This window comes from Pan paniscus, chromosome 12 (assembly GCF_029289425.2).
Source record: "Pan paniscus chromosome 12, NHGRI_mPanPan1-v2.0_pri, whole genome shotgun sequence".
In the NCBI taxonomy this organism is placed as follows: domain Eukaryota; kingdom Metazoa; phylum Chordata; class Mammalia; order Primates; family Hominidae; genus Pan; species Pan paniscus.
This window is the reverse complement of record NC_073261.2, coordinates 40,132,613-40,149,607: the sequence shown is the minus strand read 5'-3', so window position 1 is coordinate 40,149,607 and position 16,995 is coordinate 40,132,613. Positions and strand designations below refer to the sequence as shown.

At 46.8% G+C, this 16,995-nt stretch overlaps 1 protein-coding gene across 2 annotated transcripts in view; it reads right to left on the bottom strand.

Annotated features, from left to right (window-relative positions):
* REEP1 (receptor accessory protein 1) overlaps positions 1-16,995 on the bottom strand; it is a 123,571-nt gene that overhangs the window by 18,447 nt on the left and 88,129 nt on the right. For both annotated transcript variants that reach the window (XM_034953498.2, XM_034953499.2), the window contains exon 6: positions 458-635. In XM_034953498.2, the coding sequence (XP_034809389.1) occupies positions 458-635 (178 nt within the window). The remainder of the gene's footprint in view (positions 1-457; positions 636-16,995) is intronic.

Genomic DNA, 16,995 nt, shown 5'->3' with positions numbered 1-16,995 from the left:
GACAGGCAATATTCAGGCAGGGAAGAGGGCCCGTGAGAGCAGTAAGCCCCGGGTGAGAAGACAACGCTTAGGTATCAACAGGTATGCCTCCCCGGAGTCTGAGAAGACAACACAGAAGGCTCCCGGGGCCCAGGTCCAGTTGTGCCTGCTGCCTCCAGGCTTTGCCTAGACACTAGCCCCCAACTACCCCCAATTCCCCAGACAATCATATGGAGGAAGGGGGACCCTTTGGTGCAGGTGACCTAGCCCTGTCCCTGATCAGTCACCAGGCCGGTTTCCTGGCCGGGCCTGAGGGGTGCTCCGCCCCTTGGCTGACCTGGCATGATCTGATGGACACCCCATTGGTGGCAGGTCCGTGGGGCCAGGGCCAGGCTGCATGCCACACTGCGGACTGGGCCTCTCTCAATGAAAGCGAGGCCCAAGGAGTGGGAAAGAGGGGAAGTAAAGTGACACTTACCTGAGCTGCTAGCGCTCTCAGAAGCACTCCTGGACATCTTAGGCTGGCCGTGTTTGCCGCTGGCCCGCCCAGACCCCGGTGGTGGGGGGCCCGAGGGAGCAGGGGCGCCGTCTCCCCTGATGGTGGTGAGGTCCTGCATGCTGAAGCTCCGCAGTCTCTCCGATAAGGCACCCTGTCCCTGGATACAACACAGGAGGGGCACACGTCAGAGGTCCTGCTCCACAGGTCACACTCGACAAAGGCCAAGAGGGAGCTCTGATGGTCAGCCAGGTGGAAATCAAGACCTGGATCAACTCTGAGGCGAAGGTGCCCAGACATAGCTGCTGGAAACACAGAGAGGGTCAAATCCCGGAATTTTCCAGGGCCTCCTCTGGGGCTCAGCAATTGCTCCTTTGGCTCCAGGCTCCCTCCCTACCCTCAGACACCACTACGATGATACGATGATACGATGATACGATGATGATCCGGAGCCTCAAACAGACCCAGGGCCAAGGGCGTGACTACTGCCTGCAGCTCCTACTCCTTCCAGGCCACCTGCTGCTTCTCTTGCTTTGCATAAATAAAAATCCACATGTATCTCTGTTTTTCTCAGTACATGAGAATCTGGTCAGGCAATCAAAACCTAATATTCTATGTGCTTAGTTCTTATTATTTTCAAAGGACACAAAATACAGACAATATTTTTCTAAATGTTTGACAACAGAAATTTCTTTTATTTGTATAGCATATTACTGTCTACGAGGCACATTTACTTCTGCTGGTGCATTTCAGCTTCATAAAATACCCAAAAGGTAATGAATCAGAAAGGAAAAAATGATTTTAAAAAACCCTGCTGATTGTAACCATTTCATATTCTGAGGGAGACAGAGAATTAATCTCAGGGGGAATTGTTCTTTTATTTAGAAAGCAAGATCAATGCATTTTACTTACGAAAGAGCAGCTCCTCACTGTCTGGATGAGAGAATGTGTCAGAGTGAAAATGATCACAGTGAAGGCTCAGGGATGGTGGCATTGCTTTAAGTGTGCCTCAGGGGCTGCAGAGAGAGGTTATGGAAACCTGAGAGTGGGAGGAGACTGGGGAAATTGAGAATCGGCTAGGATTTGGAGCAAGAAGTGACAGGCAAGTAACTACCAGGCAAATGAATGAACTCAGACATCTTCAGAAAGAAGAAAGCCTGGAGGGTGTGCAGGGTTCCCTTGGGTGCATGGCACTGCAGTGGCATGGGAGAGGTTTTCTATGCCACTTGGATAATGAAGGAAAGAGTGGTCCCAGAGATCTGGGGGACTTGGGGACAATACTGCACAACAGACATAACAGAACCAACAAATCAGCACAAAATCAATTCAAGCCGCTGACAAGAGGGCTGCTGGTGGGATTGATGAAATAAGCAAGGGCCAAAACAGTTGAGTAAGAGGTTTTCAGGGGTGAGAGAAGGGTTTGGAAGATTTTTTTCATTTTACTTAATATAAAAAATAATGAAAATGAACCAACAAAGCACAGCAATTCGCTGAAGTGAAAAATCCAGATAGGATCAAGGAGCAGACGCAAAATGAGTTCATTAGAGGGGAGGGGGAAACAAAAGGGGCTTGCAGGCAGGTTTAGAAGAAACGCCAGAAGAGGCCAGGCGTGGTGGCTCATGCCTGTAATCCCAGTACTTTGGGAGGGTGAGGCAGGAGGATTGCTTGAGTCCAGGAGTTCGAGACCAGCCTGGGCAACATAGCGAGACCCTGTATCTACAAAAAATTTTAAAAACTAGCTGGGCATGGTGGTATATGTCTGTAGTTCCAGCTACTCAGGACACTGAGGTGGGAGGACCACCTGAGCCCAAGAGGTAAAGCCTGCAGTGAGCCGGGATCATACCACTGCACTCTAGTCTGGGCAACAGCGTGAGGCCCTGTCTCAAAAAAATAAAAAGAAAGAAAGAAGTGCCAGACTAAAAGCAAGATGCACTAAAATATGAACTAGATCTGTTCCCAACCTACCAAAGATATAAAAACCATGTCACCAGGAAACCAACGACAATAACACAAAGAAAACTATTTAAATAGAATTGTAAGTCCAGGCCAAGAAGTATTTGGAGGATATTATGTGAAAAAAGACAGAAATCACCCTGGTTGCCTCAGACACTGCTCTAGAGTGATGGTTGGGCAAGGGTCCAAGGTCTCACGTCCTTGGCAGGAACAGCTGGGTGGTGTCTGCCAACAAAATGGAGGCTGGACCAGCCAGACACCCATTATATAACCCCTTCAAATATAGCAGCCAATGATCCATGATTATTTTACGCAGAAACATTCTAGGCAGCATCTAGAATTTAGAAGAAATTTGATGACTAAGGAACAAAACTTGATTCTGAAATGAGTGAGAAAATATTCTGCTAATTATAAGTGAGTAACTCAATGTTAGGTTAGTGTTCAAGCAAAGTGTTCACTGACTCACTCTTTCATTCATCCTCTCATTTCTTCGTTTACTTTACTTGTTCAACAATTACCAAGTACTTTTTATGGGCAAGAACATGGTGCTAGGTGCTAACATGAAACACCAAAAATACAGTTTGATTTCTGAGAAAGCGGAGAACGACAAATGTACAGATACAACACAGAAGTATCCTAGCAGAAGCTACAGAAAGTGAAGATTGAGAACAGCAGTTCCTGAGTCAGGCCTTGATTCAAATTCCAGCCCTGTCATTCAACAGCTGAGTGATCTTAACCTCTCTCCACCTCAAGACCTTCATTTGCAGAAGAGGATCCAAATGGCCGGCTGCTGGTGCGGATTCAATGAGATTACATCCTTCAGATACCCATCACATAGCCCATTGCATATTTAGTCTTCAAAAATGTCAACTATGATGATAATGATGTTGATGCTGTGGCTACTGCCTAAGATACAAAGGTTGCTATTGAAAGCTGCCTAAGACACAAAGGTTGCTATTGAAAGCTATTGAAAGCTGCCTAAGACACAAAGGTTGCTATTGAAAGCCGAGGTGGAAAAGGTCACTTCCTGAGCTTCATGACCCCAAGCCCAAATAAACGGCCAGGGACGAATTCCCTCAACACAGTTTGCCAGTTCTTGCTCATTGTCGCTCAGCAACATATGTGAGAGAAAGCAACAGCAGGCATCGTACACGTTCATTTTAGCAAAGTGCTCCATTCAACTCCCAGAAGCCAGCCAGTCTAGCTCCAATATCACACTGGCAGTGGCAGAGGTTAGGAAAGAGAGGGAGATAATAATAGCTCAGTATCAACCTAGGCCTGTGTCAGAGGAAATTATAGTGGCATAGATACAAGACTCCTGAAAACAAATTAGCCCTTGCCCATCAAAACGCTCTGAGATGATTAAAATCAATATGCCTGACCGGGTGCAGTGGTTCACGCCTGTAATCCCAGCACTTTGGGAGGCCGAGGCAGGTGGATCACTTGAGGTCAGGAGTTTGAGACCAGCCTGACCAACATGGTGAAACCCCATCTCTACTAAAAATATAAAATTAGCTGGGTGTGGTGGTGCACGCCTGTAATCTCAGCTACTTGGGAGGCTGAGGCAGGAGTATCTTTTGAACCCGGGAGGTGGAGGTTGCAGTGAGCCAAGATCATGCCATTGCACTCCAGCCTGGGCAACAAGAGCAAAAACTTTGTCTCAGAAAAAAAAAAAAATCAACATGCCTCTCTCTTTTGTAAACCTTTCAGCCCTTCTCAGTCTCTACACAAAATCTCATTCCTATTCACTTTCCACAAACCCCATTCCACACTGTCTGTTCAGCTCCGCTCTGCAGAATCTTTGTTATTCTAGACCATTGTCTTCTGGGAAGAACCACGAGTTGTTCATTGGTATTCTGCAAAATTGGTTTCCCTACTTTGGGGAAATAAATTTGGATTCTCTAAATTTGGAAAGCATTAATACCATATTCCCCATAATTCCATGCGCCACATTATCATACTAAAAGCTCTGAGAAGGCCCATCTGGTGGTGCATGCCTGCAATCCCAGCATTTTGGAGGATGAGGGGGGAGGATTTCTGGAGCCCAGGAGTTCAAGACCAGCCCGGGCAACATAGGTAGATCCCGTTTGTATTTTTAAAATTTAAAAAGACATCACTAAGTCACCAGAATAATAATGACAGCACCCACCTACTCCTAGACTTCTTGAAAATGATTTTCATCAATTTTTTTTTCTTTTTTTTTGAGACGGAGTCTCACTCTGTCGCCCAGGCTGGAGTGCAGTGGTGCAATCTCGGCTCACTGCAAGCTCTGCCTCCCAGGTTCACGCCATTCTCCTGCCTCAGCCTCCCAAATAGCTGGGACAACAGGCGCCCGCCACCACGCCTGGCTAATTTTTTGTATTTTTAGTAGAGACGGGGTTTCACTGTGTTAGCCAGGATGGTCTCGATCTCCTGACCTCGTAATCCGCCCGCCTTGGCCTCCCAAAGTGCTGGGATTACAGGCGTGAGCCACCATGCCCAGCAGATTTTCATCAATTTTAAGACATATTTTTCATCTCTGAAATTGGGGTGGGTCTTACAATTGCTGCTGCCCTGACATCATTGTCAATGCCTACACATAGATATACTTGGTTGTTATTCTCCCTGGCATAACTGGACAACTGAAGCCCCTGAGTGTTTAATTAACAAACCATTTAAGAACTGTTTGAGAGAGGAATATGAATCTCAGTTGTCTAACACATATCTCACTGACACTTTGTGGTATGATCAAGAAAGTGGCAGCATCAAAACTGGCATGAATGAAAATCCCAGAAACAACAGCTCGACATCACCCAACACACTAGAAGGAACAGAAAATGATATGGCATGGTCATAAGTGGATACTGACACGCTGAGCTGAAAAGTGATTCAGGAGACTCTGAAAGTGAAAAAGTGAGGTTAGAGAGATCTTAACCACTTATTGTGCTAATGCGTTCCTTTTTATTTTCTTTCTCTCTTTTTGTTTTTTCTGTTGTTGTTGTTGTTTGTTTGAGATGGAGTTTCACTCTTGTCAGCCAGGCTGGAGTGCAATGGCACAATCTTGGCTCACTGCAACCTCTGCCTCCCAGGTTCAAAAGATTCTTCTGTCTCAGACTCCTGAGTAGCTGGGATCACAGGTGCCCACCACCACGCCCGGCTAATTTTTGTATTTTTAGTAGAGACGGGGTTTCACCTTATTGGTCAGGCTGGTCTCGAACTCCTGATCTCAGGTGATCCACCCACCTTGGTCTCCCAAAGTGCTGGAACAGGTGTGAGCCACCGTGCCCAGCTGTGTTCCTTTTAATGTATTTATAAAAGTGACAAAAAAAAGATGTCTAAGAGTCTTTTTGATAAGAAGAAATAAACATTCTGGCTGGGCGCAGTGGCTCATGCCTGTAATCCCAGCACTTTGGAAGGCCAAGGTGAGTGGATCACCTGAGGTCGGGAGTTTGAGACCAGCCTGTCCAACATGGAGAAACTCCATCTCTACTAAAAATACAAAATTAGCCGGGCATGGTGGTGCATGCCTATAATCCCAGCTACTCTGGAGGCTGAGGCAGGAGAATCGCTTGAACCCGGGAGGCAGAGGTTGAGGTGAGCCGAGATCGTGCCATTGCACTCCAGTATGGACAACAAGAGCAAAACTCTGTCTCAAAAATAGTAATAATGAATAAATAAATAAACATTCTAAGTGAAAAAACATTGTGTCCTAATTTAATTGGCAATATTATCTTTCTTAGTGGAACATAAGATAATGATGTGTCTCAGAAACCACAGCTTTTTAGATTCAATGAAATATGGTTGCACTTCTCAGAGCAGCTTTCTCTACTCATCCCAGTTCCCTGTAAATGCTGTCACTACAGCCTTTGAGCTGTACTTCTCTCTTGTACTCCACACAATGATATTTAAATATTGCTATTGTCTGTTTTATTCACTATTGCAGCCTTGGCATCTGCCACTCTACGTGATACATATTTGGGGTTAAGGAGTTGCATGAATGAACGTATGACCATTTATGGAGCTGCCGCCTGGGTGAAGCATGACAGTGGGAAATCCCCACCTCAGCCTGATGCATCAGCCAGGGTCCCAGACCTGAAAGAGGATCCTGCTGAACAAGCCTTGAGATGTGTCTGCAAGGAGTGTATAAGAAGTGTCAGAGGGCTGTGGGTGCACAGGGCAGAAGGCACACATCAGAGAGGCAAGGCATCCCAGAGGAGACTGCGCTTGAGCTTGGGTGGGTGGAGGACTTGGGTAGGTGAAGATAGAAACCAGGTAGAAAAAGAAGGAATGTGTGTTAGTATTTGTCACCACTGAGAGCGGCCACTTCAATCCACCCCAAGTGAGGTCTTTGTAGTTTTGTGTGCTAAGGGGATGGGGGTCCACTTATACCTTGTTCATGGCCAGGGATGTATCTGAATAGCGGAAATGCCTGCAGAAAGGCTACGTGGTTTCTTCGTAAACAACCATGCCAGTAGAAGGCAGGGGTAAGAGTAAGACTTACTCTTCACTGGACACTCTCTTTTGTCCTTTTATAATTCTGCACCAAGAACATGCATTACCTTTAAAAAATCGGTACAATTTAATTTTCAGTAACACCCACAGCACTCACTCAAGGTCACCCTGAGGACCTCATTTTGTGAATATACAGTGTGCATGATGCTGACCAATGCCATCTAGACCAAAAAAAAAAAAAAAAAAAAGACATAGGAGTAATTAAAACAGCAATAACAGCAACACAGAACTAAGAAGGAGTACATGGTATCTCCAGAAACTGAATGAGTGTTGAGCCTTTAATGAGGTCCTCTTTTCCAGAGGGACACACCAAGTCACAGGGGAAGGCTCCAGCAAAGCACGAAGTTTAGCCCATCTCACTTGACACAATATCTAATGCCTGCTACTGAGGACAACAACAATAAAGACAAAGGGTTTTAGTGAGTCAGGAAATTGATAACAAAGCCACCAGCACAACCGCATTTCCCACCGGTAATTCAGAAGGAGTTAGTACTTCCTTCCAAACCCCATGGGGTGCCCGCCTCACTGGTGGAGTGAGCCTCCACAGCCATACATGCGCCACATCCAAGCCAAGCAGGCTCCCAATGACATGCTGCATGAGGACCAGGCCCTTGTCTGTGACACAAAATGGGATTAACAAACCAAACAGAGAAGGAGAATTTCTACTGCAATAGCATCCATCATCAAATTCAATCCATTCTCCAGGCATTAAACAAAGAAAAGAAAAAACCCAAGTAAGTTAATCACATGTTAGATGCTACCAAATTCACACCATAAGAGTCTCTGGAAAGACGATGAAGTGGGGCCTGGCTCCGTGTGCCCCACATGGATTAACACACACGCACACGCAGGTGCCGAGGCAGCGGGGACACCTGCCTCTGATCCAGACCACGTGCTGGTGAGCAGAGCCGGCGGCCTGGCCTCGCTGCCCAACTGGATCAGTTTGGAGTTAGTCACACCTCTCAACAGGGTTACCTGCCCTTCTCTCAGGTCCAAAGAGAAGATAAAATGAAAGAGTCGAGCCACCTGATAAAGGGGAAAAGGAGAAAAAAGCCATGGGCACCAAGGCAACAAAATGGGGTTGAAGGGAGCCATGTCCTCACCTCTTTCCTCCCATCACTCCCTCGCTCGCTCACCCATTTATTCACTCACTTGCAACAGATGCTGCTGGAGTGTTCATGCAGCTCTGCATGAAGCACCGCAGAGGAACAAAGACGAGGATGGTACGGTCCCTGCTCCCATGGAGCTCACAGTCTAGCTGGGGCATCAAGACACAAAAGTGCATGCAAGGCCACAAGTGACAAAGATGACCAACATCATGCCAGAGTACAGGGCAGGGGATGGCACCATCACCGTGGCTGAGCACGTGCAGAGGCCTCATCCTCTCACACAAGGGGTCGAACCCGAGTGAGGAGTGAGGTGAGGGCTGCATCCTCTGAAGCGGGCGGGGGAAGGCGCGTGCTGGTGGGGAAGTGCTTTGGGCCAGGGCGTGAGAGTGGACGAAAACCCAAGGTGCACCTGGGAAACGGTGAGTGAACCCACCTGGGGAGAAGAGGCTTTGGTGCCAGTGAGTAAAAGGAGACTAGCCTGGGAGAACTGGGCTTCAGCTGCCTAAACTTGGTTTTTGACAATAAACCGAGCACTCCACTGAAGGTTTTTGAGAGGTGAGCAGTGTGAAGGAGGCAGGATGTTGAATGACAAGAACATCCTAGATATGCCACGTGGCACATACCAAGAACTTGCCCCCAGTATCTGTTCTCCCCTTTTCTCTCACTTTGCAGCAGGCACGTGGTTGTCTGGAATACAGATGGTATTTTCTAGTCTCCTTTCTGGGAACTGCCCTTAAGGACAGACAGCAGGCAAGAACAAGCATTAACTGGTGAGGGAGGCGGGCTTGGTGCTTCTGGTTCAGAGCAGGCTGGATGGGAGGTGAGGAGTGGAAGCCTGGGAGGTTAGACAGGCCTGTGCTGACCAATGACAGTGCTCAGGTGAGTTGGGTCTCTGTAGCCAGACCAAGCCCGGCCATCTGAGCCAGGCCCTTGCCCGGTGATGGGGAGTCAGGGCCACCAGGAGGGACCCTCCACGTACAGCAGCTGCCCCTGGCCTTGCCTGTAGAAGTCTCAGCTGGAAGCTTTGCCTCATCTATACTTCCTCCTTCAGAGGCAAAGGCCCTGCTGGAAAGGGACAATGAGAAGGCAGGAAGGACTAAGGGTGGGAAGGGGGACCCACAGGACAAATCTGCCCAGCCGCTGGTGCAAAGTGAGCTCTAATTATACTGGTGTGCAAACATGCCCACGCTATCGCACGTGATCGAGCTTTACAGAAACTGTGACTTACGGTGACAGGTACTTGTGATCCTCATTCTTTCACCCTGCATTAAGTGTTTCCCAGCCTTGCCACAAGGCCATGAGAGAGCTGATCGATCGTCAGAAGAGCAGTACCCTGGGGTGTGAGAGACTCTAAAATCCTCAGTGAGGGACAGTCCAGGTACTCAGCCACCAGGGCCTGGTAGTGTAATCCAAGCACAAAATGGCCAGGAAGTGTCAGTTTAGGGTGTGTGTATTGGGGTGGGGAGTGCTTGGAGTGATGCAAGGACACTGGAGGAACTAGAGACCCTGGTGCTGATCACAGCTCAACAACTAACAGCTGCATGACCTTGGGCAAGTCACTCAAACCCCTGCTTGGTTTCCTCCCTGAAGTGAGGGTTCCAGCTGCTCCAGCAGCCCACGTTTGACCTTCCTCCTGTCTTGGCAGGTGGCAGGTGCTCATGTGTCATAAGCTACACCTCAGGGTGGAAGAGGAAGAAGAAGCACCGCTATGAAAAGTCAGGCCCAGAACAGTGGGGAACCCTGAGCCCAGGGGAGCGTGGCTTGCGCAGGAAGACACAGCACATGTGAGGTGGGCCAGGACAAGGTAGGCAAGTCAGCCTCCTGTGCAGAAGAGCCTGCCTTGTAAATAACGTCCCAATGCCAGGGCCTGACTTTTTTTTTTTTATTCTGTTCAACAGTGAGGAAAGAGAAGATCATAATCAGCCTGAGATCAAACTGACATATGAGCAAATAACAGGCAACCTTTATTAAACATTTATTATAAACTCTGCATTCTGTGAAGTCTTTACACTGCCTCATAACTCCTGTGGCAGGTACTATGATCATCCCTGTTTGCAGGTGAAGAAGCGAGGTTCACAGAGGTGCAGCAGTAAGCAGGGAGCTGGGACTTTTAAACCTGGCCTGCTTATCTCCAAAGCCCAACTTTGGATATCCTTGATTCTAAGTATTGCTCTGTTGGTCATGGCAGCTAAAAATATGCACAACAGTCTTTCATTCCTTTAACATTTACTGAGCACCTATGGAGATGCAGGTAAGACACATATACATGATGACATTAGTGCAGAGGACCCAGGAGTGAGAGGCCAGTTCTACCTGGGATCAGAGGAGGCTTCATGGAGGAGATGGCATTAACCTGGAGGAGATGGCATTAACCTGGAAGAGTGGGGAGGATTTCAAAGAGGTAGAAACAGAGGCAGATGAAGCACCAACATGAGCAAAGGCAGAGGCAAGAAAGAGAAAATTCTGGAAACAGCGCTCAGAGTTGCTATTTCCAGAATAGTACAGAAGGCAGTTCTGTGAATGCAGTATCACAAGAGCCAGAGAGGTAAGGAGAGACAAGACTGAAAGGCTAGGATCAGGGTCGGACTGCACAGGACTTAAACAGGAAGGGAGAGAGCAGTCGACCATTTGGGTAGCTACTGCAACAGTCCAAGCTAGAAGGAAGGGTGTGGAGGAAGGCCCAAATGCACAGAAGGGATGTCAAATGGTTAGGACTTGAAGAGTAAGTGGGAGGAAGGTGGGGCATCAAAGGTGACAGAGATTTGGAGCTTGGGTGCCTGACAAGATGGTAATTTCATTATCATCAGAAAGGTGGGACACACGGAAGGGCAGATTTGGAGTTGCAGGACTGTCGACTAAAGTATGAAGGAAACAAGGGAGATATTCAGCAGAGAACCAGGAACACTTGGATTGAGCCCTGGGCAGAGAAGCCCATCTGGGAACCAGGTCATCAGGTGACAGCGGAAGGTGAGGGACAGGATGAGATGGTGCTAGGAGAGAGAGGAGAGAAAGGTGGGGCCCAGAGAAATTCATCTAACACTAAGGCGTGAGGAAAGGAGGGAGGAGGCAAACATGAGAGGGGAATCAGAGAGAAGAGGAGAACGAGGAGGTGCCATGTCACCACAGCCAAGAGACAGCCCTTCCCACTCACGCATGATCCTCAAATATTTCCTCAGACCTCTAGGTTCCACCAGGCCCTGTGAGGTCAGGCAGGCAGGCTTCCCTCTTTCCTCTTGGACCCTTGAGGCATCAGGCTGCAGTCTCCACAGGTAGCCACAGAACAGAGCGGGTAAGTAATGTCGGACCGCCAACTCCGTGTGAATTCCTGGCCCTTCCTCTTCAGCTGAGTGTGATGTGGGTGTTTCATTCATTTGAATCCACTTCACTATGCATGGAGCAGTGTAAGGTGAGGTAACACTCCAGGTAGAAACACTGGGAGAGCCGGAATCCAGCACACTGGTAAAAAGTCTTGCTTGGTTCTGCTTCGACACATTTTGAGAGTGAAACTTGGGTACGAGTTGACTAATATTTGGGAGACTGGAGGGTAGGGAATACTTCCAAACTTTTTCAGCAGTTTGTCCATAACAGTTTAGATAATCTTGGTGTTTAAAAATGGTTGCCATGGTGAATTCTAAATATTAACTTCATGTCACATAGTCCTTGGCTAAAAAATGAAGAAAGAAGGCTAACTTGATGTGAGCTAGCACAGTGGCCAGGAAATGCTCCTCTGAGGGATGAAGAGACAAACACAGGGCTTTCTGGAATCCTTACCCTCTTTGATTCAATAGATGGTAGAGACTAAAGCCAGAGAGGTGAAACATACAGATCTGGTTAGGGGACAGCAGTCATCTCTTCTCCGTCCTTGGAAATATCTCCTAAGTATGAGCTGACACAGGGAGGTTTTATAAAAAGAAAATCAATGCCTGCCCTCTGACTAATTGTTAACAGGTAGTTTTTTTTTGCTAGAAAGCAAAACAAAGGCAAGGCAACTGAATCCAGTCAGGTCAGAAACCCCAAATCACTGGGCTTATGAACTTCCTCAAATGAGCTTTTGATTTCAAAAATAGTTTCATGGTGATTTAAAAGCAGTATTTTATTCAAGCTAGACATTTAGATAGAGCACTGATGGATAAAAGATAAGGATACGTGGGAGAGGGCTTTTTTTTTTTTCTATTGTGCTGAACTGTTTTGTAGAGCTTCTTTTTCTTTTTAAGGAAAGAGTGGGAAAATTTTTTTTAAGTAGAAAAACAAAATAATATAACTCTCAGTGGATTGTGCCCGGCTGTTCAGATGCTAAGGGCTATAACCAACGCTTGGCTATCGCCTGTTGGCCGCTGACTATAATTGCAGGCCAAGTGCCTGAGTTTTAGAGAGCAAGTCAGGAAAGCAGAGGTCATGGTGTGAAAGCGGGCCAGACCAGTAAAGAGGAAGAAGAAATAAGAGCTACAGCATGGGTGCTGCTATAGGCTGAGTTTCCAGCTCCTGGTGAACCTTATATACAGAGGCCCCAAGGAGCTGAGCAGGTAAGGAGGGGTGGGTATCCTTTTGAAGCCAGAGCAACTGTGGGCAAAGGGGTGAAAAAGAGGCAAAGGAGAACCCTGGAGGGTTAACAGAGGGCTTGGGGCAGTGCTGTCCAAAAGAACTTTCTTCAATAATGGAAATGTGCTATCAGCCATACTGGTGAATGAGGACTTGAAATAGGGCTAGTACAACCAGGTGCGGTGGCTCATGCCTGTTATCCCCACTTTGGGAGGCTGAGGCCTGCAGATCACCTGAGGTCAGGAGTTCAAGACCAGCCTGGCCAACATGGTGAAACCCTGTCTCTACTAAAAAATACAAAAACTAGCCAGGCGTGGGGGCAGGCACCTGTAATCCCAGCTACTCGGGAGGCTGAGGCAGGGAGAATTGCTTGAACCTGGGAGGCAGAGGTTGCAGTGAGCTGAGATTGTGCCACTGCACTCCAGCCTGGGCAAGAGTGAGACACCGTCTCAAAAACAAAGGGGGTGGGGGGCTAGTACAACTGAGGAATTCAATTTTAGGTATACTGTTGGGAAAAGGGCTTGTGGGGTGCCTGTATAAACTGGCCACAAAAATATGGGACAATAAGTTGTGGAAAGCCACAAGAGGCCTCTGAGGAGGAAAGCCTCCTAACTGCCATCATGTTCCCATGCTCAGAGCGAGACCCGCTCTCTTATCTGTAAACACTGTGTTCAAGGAGAAAGACACTCCTTTGAAACACTGGAATGTGGACAGACGTGCAGGCTCCTGGTTAAGCCCGCTCCCACTAGCTACTCTCCGATAAGTTAAAGATATGCTGTTTGAGCACAAAGGAGATTCATTTAAACCACTACTGTTATAGATTGCGCCTATGACGCACTGCCTCCTTTTCACTGTTTTGCCCTGAACATCTGCTTCTTAGATCTAAGTGATGGTACTCAATAAATAGTGTGGAGACCAGAACTCTGGGCCTTTTGCAGCCTCCATTTTGCAACTGGCCCCCTGGCTCCCATCTTTAGGAACTCTTAACCTGTCTCTTCTCATTCCTTTGTCGCCACCGGACTTCAGCTACCCTATGGGTGGTGTTGAGGCTGGTCCCCAACATATACTCAATTTTTTTTTTTGAGACAGAGTCTCACTCTGTCGCCCAGGCTGGAGTGCAGTGGTGCTATCTCTGCTCACTGCAAGCTCCACCTCCCTGGTTCACGCCATTCTCCTGCCTCAGCCTCCCAAGTAGCTGGGACTACAGGCGCCCGCCACCACGCCCGGCTAATTTTTTGTATTTTTAGTAGAGATGGGGTTTCACCATGTTAGCCAGGATGGTCTCGATCTCCTGACCTCGTGATCCGCCCGCCTTGGCCTCCCAAAGTGCTGGGATTACAGGCATGAGCCATTGTGCCCAGCCGGTATACTCAATTTTAATTAATTTAAATTTAAACAGCTACATGTGGCAAGTGGATACCATATTAGACAGGGCAGGTTTAGAGGAATCAAAAAGGTATATACTTCAAATCAATCAACAAGGTTTAATGAATAGCTATGAGTGCAAAGCACTAAATAACAAAGCATTGTTCTGTTTTTGTTTATTTTCTAAGCAAGAAACAAAGGAAAAGAAGCCAGAGCCCCTCATCTCAAGAAGCTTACAATACCAGATTTGGGGATGGTGGAGGATGGAGCCATATACACACAAACACAACTCTGAAAACAAACTGCAAGAGAAGAATCCCTAATTCACAGAATGCTGGTTTTACTTAGAGAAGCTTTCTTCAATAGGTGGACTATAGTAATAGTATTGGTACTACTGGAAATGTTCTGGAGACAAGATCTCCGAGGGAACTAAAACAATATTTTTCGAGTTATGAGACAAGTGAAAAACGAATGTTGGTTTACCAGGTCTGAGAATTCAGCAGGCAGAAGAAACCTAGTATGTGGTTCAAACTGCAAGGGAAGTAAGGTAGCCTGGAGACCCCATGGTTTTAAAATTTTTGTTCAGTGATTCGTCTCACTATGGTTTCTTTTTCTTTCTCTCTTTCTTTCTTTTTCTTTTTTTTTTTGACAGAGTTTCACTCTTGTTGCCCAGGCTGAAGTGCAATGGTGTGATCTCGGCTTACCGCGACCTCCACCTCCCGAGTTCAAGAGATTCTCCTGTCTCAGCCTTCCGAGTAGCTAGGATTACAGGCATGCGCCACCATGCCCGGCTAATTTTGTATTTTCAGTAGAGACAGGGTTTCTCCATGTTGGTCAGGCTGGTTTCAAACACCCAACCTGAGGTGATCCACCCGTCTTGGCCTCCCAAAGTGCTGGGATTACAGGCGTGAGCCACCATGGCCAGCCTATGGTTTATTTTTCATGTGAGAATATGTTTTGCTTAACAAATAAATTTCTAGAGCATTATTTTTTTTTAAGAGAGAAACTTTTCACTTCTAGTCTTAAAAAGATCTGGGGTTCAGTTTTCCCTCTGGATGGAATCACCAGTTAGGAGACAGGTACCATGTAGGAGCAGAGCCAGCAGAGACTAGGAATGCTGAGACAGAGGGTTCTTGAGAAGTGTGTCCTCAGGAAGGACGCACAGCAGTTTTCACTCAAAGAAAGATGCATCAACACTTCCCGGGGATAGGGGTTAGCCTTGTAGGAAATTGAGGGTGGGATAGGGGTTAAATTCCCTGGAAGAAATTTCTCATGCCTGATGTTTTTTGTTTGTTTTAGCTCTTCCAGTTCTAAGACAAAACAGTAATATTAACATTAATAAGCTGGGCATGGTGGTGCACACCTATAATCCCAGCTACTTGGAATGCTGAGGTAGGAGGATCACTTGAACCAAGGAATACAAGGTCAGCCTAAGCAACATAGAAAGACCTTATACAAAAAAAAATTAGTAAGAACTTCCTTTTGTTGTTGTTGTTGTTTTTTGTTTGTTTGTTTAGACAGAGTCTCACTCACTCTGCCGCCCAGGCTGGAGCGCAGTGGCTCATTGCAACCTCCACCTCCCGGGTTCAAGTGATTCTCCTGCCTCAGCCTTCCGAGTAGCTGGAATTACAGGTGCATGCCACCATACCAGGCTAATTTTTGTATTTTTAGGAGAGACGGGGTTTCATCATGTTGCCCAGGCTAGTCTCGAACTCCTGGCTTCAAGTGATCTGCCTGCCTCGACCTCTCAAAGTGTTGGGATTATAGGAATGAGCCACCATGCCTGGCCAGGACTTCTATTTATATAATAATGTGGTTTACAAATTTTTTCCACAATTCATGATGATACAAAAAACACTCCTGCAAACATTAATTTTATTAGAGAAAGGACACAGGGCTCAACATTATTTTTGAAAGGATTAACTAAAAGTGTAGTCAAAAGATTTTTCATTCTTCAGTTTAAGCTCCATAGTTTCCTCCTAGAAAGTCACTGAAGTATGGAAAAAAGAAGACAGAAGGAGGAATTACTCTTTCATCCCATCATTTTATCCCAGCCTCCATTTAATCTGTCAGAACTAATCTGTATCCTGGCCTGTAATTCCAGCCCAGTGTGCTGAGTCTCTTCCAGGAATGATCCTAAGGAAGAGTATTCTCACCATGCAACACTCTCTCTTGCATCCCTTTCACTAAATGCAGTAGATACTGAGAGTGAGAACTGATTTGTAAGTTGAGGGTGTTTTGTGGGAGGAGAAGACAGGCAGGTCCAAGAAATTTAAAATGAAGCCAGGAGTCACCTGATCATAAATCCTGGTTTCCTTGGGACAGGCCTAGTTTATTTTATTTATTTATTTATTTATTTAATTTTACTTATTTATTTATTTATTGAGACAAGGTCTTGCTCTGTCACCTAGGCTAGAGTGCAGTGGCGTGATCATGGCTCACTGCAGTCTCTACCTCCTGGGCTCAAGCGATGATCCTCCTGCCTCTGCCTCCCAGGTAGCTGGGACTATAGGCACATGCCACCATGCCTGGCTAATTTTTAATTTTTTGTAGAGACAGGGTCTCACTATGTTACCCAGGCTGGTCTCTAACTCCTGAGCTCAAGCAGTTCTCCCACCTCGGCCTCCCAAAGTGCTGGGATTATAGGTGTGAGCCACCATGACTGGCCAAACAGGCCTAGTTTAGACCTGTTGTTTCAGAGTAATTATTATAAGCATGCTTTACATTCTCAAATGTGTCCTGGTTTGAACAATAAATTATATAGTCACCCCGGCTATGGGTGACTTTGCAGCGTGTCTTTTTTTCAGACAGTTGCTCTAATTATTCCCCTTGGATAATCAACAAGAATGATAAGGGCTCAGCCAGGTGCGAGGCACTGTGCTAGGCTCTTGGGAGCACTACAAAAGAGGTGGGATGCCTGTAATCCCAGCACTTTGGGAGGCTGAGGCGGGCGGATCACCTGAGGTCAGGAGTTCAAGACTAGCCTGGCCAACATGGCGAAACCCAGTCTCTACTAAAAATATAAAAATTAGACAGGCATGGTGGCAGGCGCCTATAATCCCA